This window comes from Octodon degus, unplaced genomic scaffold (genome assembly GCF_000260255.1).
Source record: "Octodon degus isolate 3935 unplaced genomic scaffold, OctDeg1.0 scaffold00005, whole genome shotgun sequence".
NCBI lineage: Eukaryota > Metazoa > Chordata > Mammalia > Rodentia > Octodontidae > Octodon > Octodon degus.
The window spans coordinates 24045102-24055916 of NW_004524581.1; the positions used below are offsets into that span (position 1 = coordinate 24045102).

The following is a 10815-nucleotide window of genomic DNA, read 5'->3' on the forward strand; positions in this document are numbered from 1 at the left end:
AAGTAGGTGCTTTAGACCACTGAGCCATCTCTCCAGCCCCAAGTAGGTGCTTTAGACCACTGAGCCATCTCACCAGCCACTATTATTATTATTTTAAATGAGAAACCCAATCATGTTTTGGGGCCCAGGCTATGTGATCAATTGGTGTAGGCCAAACCATAGGCCCCACAGTCATGAGGCAGATGTTGACCTGCTTCTGGAGTAGGGAAGTTTTTGCAGGAGGCTGCAGGCATCCTGGTGGGGTGGGACTTAATCCTGTAATCCTGTAGCCACAGCTCCTGAGGCAAGATAACATCTGCTGAGGACTGTTAACAAAGGGCAAGTACGCAGGTGTGGGGAAGGATCCTAACTTGTCTCCTTTATGATGTCAAACTTGTTCTTCCTCCTGCCTCTCCTTACTGCAGTCTCTGCTCCAGGAAATGGACACCCCCCCACCCCAAGAAAAGTAGGCAGCCCAAGAGGTCTTTGTCTCTGCCCAGTCTGAGGCACTGACCTCCCAGTCCCCCTGAACCTGCAGATTTCTTTGTCTTTATCCATCACTGGGACCACCCCACCCCCACCAGGGACCCAAAGGTCTGATCAGCCCCTGGTAATTGTGATTATAAAATGTGCTATTTTTAACTGTGCTGGGCATGGTGGCACATACCTGCGATTCCAGCATGTGGGAGGCTGAGGCAGGAGGATCATTGCAGAGACCAGCGTGGGCTACAAAATGAGCTCAAGGCCAGCCTGAACTTCATGGCGAGACCCTCTTAAAAAGCAAAAAAAAAAAAAAGTGTTCAGTCTGGATGTCTTTATGGTTATAATGTAATAATTCGTTTGAAGAAGACATCAAAAAGATAAATTTCAAGCAGCTGTTGGAATAATGGTAAAAGGGAAAAAGAGAGAACTGGGATAGAAGGGAAATAGGTACGGTGTAAAGAAGGGAAGGGGAAGGGTACAGGCCCGGGTATCTGGGACTCGCAAGCGACAGTGTCTTAGCTGAGTCGAGGCCGGGCTTGGTCGCTTTCAGGCCCCTCCCTCCCATCCCATGCCGTGGGTCAGAATCCTGCATACTTTCCAAGGTCCAGATTGCTGCTTCCGAGAAGGCCACTCCATCCCCCTACGTGCATGCTCAGCCCTGACCAGCTTGAATTAATGTTTAGCTGAAGTGTCTGCCCCGGATGAGCGTGAATTCCTTGAAGGAGGGTCCGTAACCTCCAGTGTGCTGGACAGAGTTGGTGGCAATCACGGGGACCAGGCCTCTTGGAGCCACGCTGGTAACCTGCTTGTCCTGTTTCCTTGTAGGGCAGGCTGGCTGCTCTGACACCATGGGGAGCTGCTGCGGCTGCCTGAACAGAGACACTGTCCCAGACAACCACCCCACCAAGTTCAAGGTACCCAGAGCCTTCTCCCTTGCCTTCTTGGTAGCTTTCTGGGCACAGCCCCAAGCCCTCAAGTGCCACAGCTTCTCTGGGGACAGTGACATGACAGGCTGAGGTCAGGGTTGGGAGAGTAGCCTGGGCAAAAAATGCTCAAACCTCTTCACTTGGGACTCTGTGTTCCATTTGCTGAGGGAAGCCAAGGCTGGACCTGCCCCATAGGGGGCGCTGCATGTCCACACAGGCACCTTGAGGTGAGAGCGTGCTCAGGAACTCACCCCTGTGGGAAGTGGCTGCGGTATACTTTGGTTTTGTCTTAGGAGCAACTTTACCCAGGGCTTACAATTTTGATTTGTTTTGGAAAAGAAAGGCTACTGGGCATTGAACCCAAGGCCTTTGCACTGAGCTATATCCCAGCCTGCTTTGATTTTTTAAAAATTTTTGAACAGGCTGTTACTAAATAGCTAACCAGGTTCTTGATTCAGCTTCCTCAGGCATGTGCCACCATGCCCAGCTTATTTTTTTTTTTTTTTTTTTTTTTTTAAGTTTTGAGACAAGGTCTTGCTATATCACTAAACTACAGGGCCAGGCTGGAACTTATGATCCTCCTGCCTCAGCCTCCTGGTGTGGTAGGATTACACCAAGCCTAGCACAATTGTGAATTTATAGTTGATCCCCTTCCTTGGTAACATCTCGGATATGTCCTGGGATAGCAAGCCACAGGCTGTCACAGAGCCCCTACCATTGGTCATCTGATGACCTGGCTTTAGAGGTCAACTACCTGCTATGTCCTGGTGATGCAACTCTTGCTCCAGAGGCAGATTGGCTGAGAACTCGGGTAGGCCTGGGCGGGCACGTGAGAGTGTCAGCCTCGCTCTGGCCCAGCCCTGCATGGACCTGCCTTTGGGGGGCTCGGGTCTCACTGGTGACCCTTGTCTCCCCAGGTGACGAATGTGGACGACGAGGGGGTGGAGCTGGGTGAGGGGGTGATGGAGCTGACCCAAAGCGAGCTGGTGCTGCATTTGCAGCGGCGCGAGGCCGTGCGCTGGCCCTACCTGTGCCTGCGGCGCTATGGCTATGACTCCAACCTCTTCTCCTTTGAGAGCGGCCGCCGCTGCCAGACCGGCCAGGGTGAGTGCTCTAGCTGGGCCAGGCCGGGAGGTACAGCGCAGATGCAGGAGCTAGCTGGTGGGCTGGGAAGCTTGTGGTCGTGGCCTCAGCAGTGGGCTCAGCACTCAGCCCAGCCCTCGACTTGGCAGGTGTCGCCCAGTGTGGGGCAGGGGCTTGGCCCAAGGCACACAACCTGTTACTGCAGGACTCTGTGAACTCCCAGGCCACAGCTCTTTGTCCCTGCACTCACAGGGACTCCAGCTGGGCCTCTGTGTTGAGCAGCCCAGTAGGACTAAGTCACTGTCCTCAGCCAGGCCTTGCCACAGCAGCACAGAACTCTCGCCTTGCTGGTCCAGCTTCAAAGGGCCTTATTGCCCCCAGTGGGGACACACTTTCCTGAACGTCCATGTCCTGTGCTCAGAGCCTGTGGATAAAGAGAGGAACCAGGCATCCCAGGGATGCAGGCTCAGTGGAGTGAGATGGGGGAGGCAGGATGCCTGGGTCTGTGCGGGGCAGGTGAGCCCTCAGGAGCTCACCTTTGCCCATGACTGGGAGTCCAGCCCACGGAGTGCCCTCCTTCTCTCCTTGGGGCCTCAGAAGAGGGGGGGGCTGTTCCATGGCTCAGGGCTCCAGCTGCTGCAGCTCTGGCCCTCACTGTGAGGATCTAGGCATAACCCTGTAGAGGGCGTCCTGCCCCAGCAGGTGCCCACTGCAGGCAGGGCCCAGGACTGCAGGAGGACAAGCTACAAAACAGCCCTGGAGGTCACATCGCCCTCTCCTGAACAGAGGCAGTAATGCTGACTGAACAGGTGGAGCAGAGGACCCCTCGTCCCGAGGGAAGTTTCACGTGCGCCTGGCTCCCCAGGCCTTGGTACAGGCTTCTTCCCGAATTGTGTCTGCTGGGTCTCTCTGTCTCTTGGCACAGCAGTGTTTCTGCTTCCACTCTGTCCTTCCCATCCCGCTCCTGAAAACTACAGCTACCTCTACCGTATGTGACAGCGTCACTTAATAACGTCATTGTTGCCCAGTCTGCAGCCTGTGCTGTCTCAGTTGTGGGTCCGTGCAGACATGTCCTTCCCAGGTGGCCTCCCCAAGTCCCAGGCTCCACCATGGCAACACTGCAGGTGGCCCCGTGCCAGGGACAGCTTAGGATCCTGAGTCCAGTGTGATCCAGCCCAGTCCTGCCTCTCCCAGGACATTGAGCAGCCAAGCTGGAGGTGGAAAGGCTAAGAAGCCGAGTGTACCCAGACCCTTGCTGCCCTGCCAGATTGGCCCTCGGCTGTGCCTGTCCTTGCTGCTGCCTGCCCCTGAGCTCACGCTGCAGGAAGCCTTCATTCTGTGGCCAGGCGTTGGGTTGGGTATTCAGTGGCAGCTGTGAATAGCGCAGATGTTCCTGCTGTGGCCACACTGCTGGGCAGATGCACTGGGCTAAGGACTGGGGACTGTGGGTTTGTTTTTCTGGGGACCAGTGGTGGCCAACAGGGAAAGATATGGATGGCCCGTGCGGTGTCACAGTCACTCAGCTCACACCGTCAGTGTCTATGACGATGTCATGAACATACACAAGGGATTCAGCTACAGGGCTGACTTGGGCTGGGGTAGTAGACTCAGTGCATCAAACTAGCGTACCACTCAGGCAGAGCCCTTGCCTACCATGTGCAAGGACCTGGGGTCCACCCCCAGCACCCCGAAAAACACCAGTGAGTGTGGCTGTGAGGACAGCCTTTAGGCCCTGGCACTGCGATTACTCGGGCATTCTGGAGTATCTCGGAGGCTGTGAGGGCGTGGAGGCCCGAGCTGTGGCTCGGCAGCCTCTGTGGCAGGCGCGCACGCACCTGTCTAGCTCCTGGCCGTCTCCATGGCCATTGTGGCCCTGCCAGGCACCCATCTCCTCCTCTCCTTATCCAGGGATCTTTGCATTCAAGTGCTCCAGGGCAGAGGAAATCTTCAGCCTCCTTCAGGATCTGATGCAGTGCAACAGCATCAACGTGACGGAAGAGCCAGTCATTGTCACCCACAGCAGCCACCCCGCCGAGCTCGACCTCCCTCGAACCCCTCAGCAGCCCAATGGTGAGGCACCCCCATCCTGGGTACCCAGTGAGAGTTCAGGCACAGTCCTGGAGCACAGATGAATGGGGAGGCTGGTGCTGGGAGCCAGCCTTCTGGGACGTTTGTTCAGCCAGTCGTCCATCATTAGAGACACCCCAGAGGGTGGCTGGGCCAGTCAGGTGATTTGGCTGAGGCTGTGGCATCCTGGACCTTGGATCAACTCATGGTTGGGAACAGGCAGGAAGATGTTGGGTTTCCATGGAAACGGCAGTCTGGAGCTTCCTGACTCCTTCCTTGGATCACACACACCTCCCCTAGAGCCAGCTCTGGTGTCTCTGGCCAAGGCTGTGCCACAGGGAGCCAAAGCTGCTGGCTATATGCTGCCACCACTCCATGCTCTCTGGGCTGGCCCATCAGGGACAGAGGGAGAACCACGGTGCCCCCTTTGGAGGAGCTTCCTGGGGCTCACTGGCTGTGCAGGATGAGCAGGGTGCTGTGGGTGGCTCAGGTAAGGGACTCCTGAAGGAAGTTGGTGGGGTGGCAGCTCAGGTGAGCTCAGAGGGCAGGGGCTCAGCACTGCACGTCCCCTCCTGGTGTAGGGGTCCTGGTTGCCAGCTGCTGTCAGGTGGTTTAAACACCTGGCCTGTCTCCTGCCCAGCTGTAGGATACACTGTCTCCAGCTTCTCCAATGGCTTCCCCAGCTGCCCGGGAGAGGGCGCACGATTCTCTGCTCCCCGGCGGCCATCTTCGAGCAGCCTTCGACACGCCTCACTCGGGGAGGAGTCCACAAATGCCCTCATTGCCCCCGATGAACAGGTGAGCAGCAGCTGGCCATGCCAGTGTCTGGGTGGGGGCGGGGTTTGGGAACATGGCCATGTCCTACCAGGAAGGTTCATGGGAAGGGGAAGAAAAGGAAGAAAGGCCATGTTCCAGGAAGATCCAGAGGCCTGGGAAGAGGGGAAGCTGTGGCGTTTCCCCCTGAGCCTCTGCCCTCCTGTTGTCCATCCTGCCCTTCCTTCCTCCGGGCCTGCTGCGCGCGTGGACCATCCTGCAGTCACACACCTATGTCAACACTCCAGCCGGCGAGGTTGACCACCGCAGGAGCCGGCACTGCCTGCAGCCACTGCCCGAGGGGCGGACGCCCTTCCCCTCACAGGCCCGGGAGCCCAGCCCGAGGGACCCGCAGGTCTTCCTGCAGCCAGGCCAGGTGAAGTTCGTGCTGGGACCCACGCCTGCCCGGCGGCATGTGCTCAAGTGCCAGAGCCTCTGCCCCAGCCTGCAGGATGCGCCCCACCACAACAACAACAACGAAGGGCCCTCGGAGTGCCCCGAGCAGCCCAAGTGCACCTATGAGAATGTGGGCGGCGGGCTGCGGCGAGGTCCTGGCTGGAGACTGAGCCCGGAAGAGCCAGGCTGGGGCGGCCTGGCCCACCGCCGCGCCGCACTGCTGCACTATGAGAACCTGCCCCCGCTGCCCCCTGTGTGGGAGAGCCACAGCCAGCTGCAAGCTGGGGAGCCTGGGGACGATGGGGACTCACGGGATGGGCTCACACCCTCCTCTAATGGCTTCCCAGAGGGGGAGGAGGATGAGACCCCACTGCAGAAGCCCCCCAGCTCTCGGGCCACTGGCCGCAGCCACAGTGGCTTTCCCGTGCCCTTGACCCGCCGCCGCGGCTCCCCAAGGATCTTCAGCTTCGACTTCCGCCGCCCAGGCCCTGAGCCCCCGCGGCAGCTCAATTACATCCAGGTGGAACTCAAGGGCTGGGGTGGGGAGCCGCCCAAGGGGGCCCAGACCCCTTCCACACCCAGGGCCACAGGGCCCAGCTCGGACTCGTATGCTGTGATTGACCTTAAGAAGACTGCGGCCATGTCCAGCCTGCAGCGGGCACTGCCCCGAGACGATGGCACCGCCAGGAAGACACGGCACAACAGCACCGACCTGCCTCTCTAGGTCCCTCCGTCACCACCTCCAGGGCTGAAGGCACCGAGGCAAACGGGAGCTTCCCCACGCTGCTGGTGTTCTGCCCGTGCCACCCGAGGCTCCTGGTCCCCAAGCTGGGGAGGGGAGGGTGGCCAGCTGAGGAGGAGGCCTCGATGCCAACTGTGAAGGGTCCTTGTGATTACGTTTCTCGCCGTCCCCTTACGTCCATTTGTCTTGTCAGCTGTCTTGTCTGTCCATCCATTTGTGTGTGCTTTTTTGGTTGGAATTTTGAAACATTTTGTACCTGTTGATTTTATTTATCAGTTTATTTTTCTATTTATTGTTTTAAATGTAATTTAACATATTTATTATTAATATAATTATTTTTAAATTCTGGCCCAGTGAGTGGAGTCATCTTGTCTCCTCAGGGAGAGCGTGGGAGCCGGGGGTGGCTGTGGCTTTTGTGCCAAGTCTGACCCTTGCTTCCTCCAAGGAGCCCTGGTCCAGAATGTAGCTTGTTGCAGTAAAGTGACGGGATGGCTGCAGTCCCTGGTTCAGAGAGCACTTGTGAGGGGCACTGCCCCAGGACAGGGCTGGTCCTGTGAGGCTCAGCGGCCGGGGCCATGTCTGGAGCCGGGCTGATCTTCCTGCTTAGCAAGTAGCAGGAGCCACTGTGCTCTCAGACCCTGGCGCTGAGGTGGGGTGTCCTTGGCCAGCCCAGCATAGTGGAGTCTTGAACATGAAACGGGACTTGAGGGAATGCAGTGTAAAGTGACACTCGTGTCACCTAGTGCTGGCGTTGCAAAGCACAGCTTTTCCAGAGAACAGCAGGTGGGGCCCCGGGTCTGATGGTGACCAGCGCCCCACACCCTGCCTAGTGCCCTTCCGTAGCAGGGGCCCCAGCTCGCTCCTCAGCTGCTCTTGCTGCTTTCACGCCAGTCTGCCTGACCTCCAAGGTGCCATTGCCATCAATCCTCAAGGTTGATGAGGGAGAGTTTAGTGTCTGATGACCACTGGGCCCAGGAAAGGAGTGAGGCCAGGGCTCGTCCTTGACTTGCGACAGGCCTTGTCTCTGGGCCCTGTTTGTGCCCATATCCTGCCGCATGTCCTGTTTCTCCCCAAGACAGCAACCAGGGCAGGGCCATCACCGGGTTGATTTCACACACCCCATCCATCCATCCATCCATCCATCCATGTGTGGGGGTGGCTGTCTCCTATTGTCAGAAGGCTGGTCATAGCAGAACTGAGAGGCCTCAGTTAAGCCCAGAAGGTGGCCCTTCTCGCTGTTCCTTTGCTCTGCCCCCACAGCAGGACTTGCAGTGCCTGTCTTGTGTCCTGGAAGTCAGGCACTGGGGGCCCGCTCAGCTTCCTGGTCCTCTGACACACCTGTTTGTGCTTGTGGCCTGCATGGTCCCAGCACACAGGCAGGTACGGTCAGGACCAGGCTCCTCCTTGCTGAGCGACAAGTAATGGCCACAGCCAGCCTGGGGCTGGCAGAAGTCGGAGACAGGTACTAGCCGATGCCCCACTCTTGCTGTCATAAGCATGTGTTTCCCCTGTGGGCCTAGGTCTCATGGTGAGCAGGACACAGACTCGCAGAGGCTCTTCTGGTTGTCCTCCCTCAGGGCTCAAGCCTCAGGCTTCCCAAGTCACCACCCTCACTCTGGGCCACAGAGCTAGTTCTGATTCCCAGGACCCCCACACCAAGTTGTCACGGCTATGGTCAGCAGCCAAACTTCTGTCCCCTCCCCTGGCCCAGTGAGATCCCCAGCAGGAATTTTCTCCCTCAGGAAGGGCAGGGGAGAGCAGACAGCTTTCCTGGCGGGAAGGGGCGGATGGGTGAGGTACCCAGGGGAGCAACCGCAGCGGGCCTGCCCTGCTGAGGTGTGACGCACAGAGGGAACTGGCCACCAACATCAGCGTGTTTGCCCAGCACTCCCTGCTCCTCATTAGAACAGGGCCCTGCCCACACCCCAGGCGGCGCTTGGGAAAGGACAGGCCAGGCATCCTGTCTGGAGTGACCTGTCTGCCTCCCAAGCCCACTCCTGTGTAACTACAGCACTTTGCAGGATGTGAACACAGGCGGCTTTTCACAGAGGTGTAGACCATTTATCTGCACTGGGCCTCACTGGGCAGGATCGTTATCATCCCTGCACAGAAGAGGAAGCAGGCCAGGAGGGGAAGCAGCCGGTGGCAGCCGGGAGGGAACGAGCAGCTTATGCTGGGGCTGGGTGCCAGGCCTGTCTGCCCACCCCAGCAGCTCCCGGCCTGGCCGGTGGGCGCCTGGCTGGTGGGCACCTGGCCTGTGGGGCTGTGGAGTTTGCAGGGCTCCCTCTACCCAAGGGGGCCACATTCCAGTGCATCCCCCACAGAAATCCTGAATTCCAAGCTGCTAACTCTGGGGGTGGCCCTGGTCCCAGCCTGCCTGCCACCTACCTGTCCTGCCTCTGCAGTTTATGGCCTTAGAAGCACTGGCTCTGCAGCCCACTCTGGGAGGGGCTGGCTGGCTGAAGAAGGAGGCCTGGACTGGCCATCCTAGTCCCCTCCTGTCCTGTCCCTTTCTGCTTCCCAGGTCGGGTCGGATCAGCTCTCTTGAGTCCTTAGTTCACAGGTTGCTCCATCAGGCGTCTCAAGCAGAGTGCTTCTCTCCTCAGAGGCAGACAGGCCAATGACAAGAGTCCCCATGTCTCTAGCGCAACTGGAGCTGTGTGGAGTGACAGAGGCCAGGAGGGACAGCTAGGTCCTGTCAGTCAGCAGAGCCAGAGCCAACTCAGGAATCTCTACAGCAGCTCCTGGAGCAGCTGATCCAGTCCGCTTGCACACTGTGCTGCCAGGCTGGGGAGCTCACTACCCGAGAGACCCTTCCTCCACTTGGGTCTGAGAAACCCCCCATGCTTCTTCCTCTGGGGCCCAGCATGGCGGTGGTCCAGAACCACTGGGCACCTCACAGCCACACAACCACTGTGGCCCACACGGGGTGTTCACAGTGTCACCCCAGGCATGGGTTGGGAAGGTCCAGCCCAGATGCCCTCCCAGGGAGCAGGGCTGCCCGGGTAAGTACTCGGGAAGGGCAACTGCTCTTCACACCTGTGCCAGGCTCGTTGCCCCAGCATCCTGGGGACAGCGCCTGGGCCTGTCTGACCCTCAGCTCTCTCCAGCCCGTGCCCGCCTTGTTCTGGACCTTGTGCCTCTCTTAAACAGTCCAAGTGAGTGTTTACTTCACAGCCCTCTTGCTCTTGGGGCCTTAAACCTGCCCTGAAATGACAGGATCTGTACACCCTCAGCTTGCCTGCTCACCCCCCACAATGCTGCAGTCCGTGGCATGGTGTGTGTATGTGTGTGTGTATGCATTTAGCAACAGGGCCTGGCTAAGTTGTCCAGGTTGGGCTTGACCTTGTGAGCCTCCTGCCTCAGCCTCCCAAAATTCTGGGATTCCCCACATCCAGCTCGTTTGGCTTGTTAAATTAAAATCTGAATGGTCCATGCATCCCAACAACAGTTCTTCTTGGTGCCCTGGGTCTGTCTTGACTTCAGAAGCCAGGTGAGGGGAGGATGGGGATGGGGACCAAGAGAAGGGGCCAGGAAGAAGATCCCCGCTACTGGAACAGTCATGGGCACAGATGCCACTTGGCACTTGGCCCAGTGTTCCCAGAAACTGCTCTCTGCGGGTGATGCGGTGGATACCCTCTAGGCCCTGTCACTGAGACACCCTCTCATGCCCAATAGGGGCCTGAGCCTGGATGTCCCTGTCCTCCCTCTGCCCCCGGGTAAGGGCTCAGGTCCCTCGGCCTCCTCCCGGCCACTGCTTCTGCTCCTACTCCAGCCTGGTCTGAATCCCCAGGGCTGGGAGGCCTGATAGAGTGCGGCGAGCCGCGCCTGGGAAAGGGGCAGAAGGCCACCAAATCTGCCTCCTGCTGACCATGCTTGGGGTGGGAGTGGGGCGGTGGCACTGGGGGCGGCAGAAGCACCAGGTGTTCTGGAGGCACCTTGTCTCCCCACGCCCTGGGCTGTATCAGTGCTGTGATACCCAGTAGGGTGGGGAGGGGCAGTGTACACAGCGATGGGGGCCTCGGTCCCCAGCCAATGCGGGACAGTGGTTCCAGGTACAAGGTCTGGTGGCATAGGCGGATCCTGACCAAACCTCACACCCAGGGCTGTCAGCTCCCAGCAGCAGGATTATGGGATGTGAGCTTCTCTCATTTGATGCCAGGTGATACACGGGCGGATGGCTCAGACTCTCTAACCTGGTTTCATCTTCTGTCTGTTAAGGAGACTGAGAGTATTTACCCCATCATTCAGTTATGAATTAAATAAAACTGCTGTAGATAGGGGCCAGGGAGATGGCTCAGTAGAATAAGCACTTGCCTGTCAAGC

General features: G+C 58.3%; 1 protein-coding gene across 3 annotated transcripts in view; it reads left to right on the forward strand.

Moving 5' to 3' along the window:
* Window positions 1-6743, forward strand: part of Frs3 (fibroblast growth factor receptor substrate 3) — a 16635-nt gene extending 9892 nt beyond the window's left edge. For all 3 annotated transcript variants that reach the window (XM_023720008.1, XM_023720000.1, XM_004624152.2), the window contains 5 exons: window positions 1288-1376; window positions 2306-2492; window positions 4380-4541; window positions 5179-5336; window positions 5575-6743. In XM_023720008.1, the coding sequence (XP_023575776.1) occupies window positions 1311-1376; window positions 2306-2492; window positions 4380-4541; window positions 5179-5336; window positions 5575-6471 (1470 nt within the window). In that variant the 5' untranslated portion in view covers window positions 1288-1310 and the 3' untranslated portion in view covers window positions 6472-6743. The remainder of the gene's footprint in view (window positions 1-1287; window positions 1377-2305; window positions 2493-4379; window positions 4542-5178; window positions 5337-5574) is intronic.
* Window positions 6744-10815: the final 4072 nt, after the last annotated feature.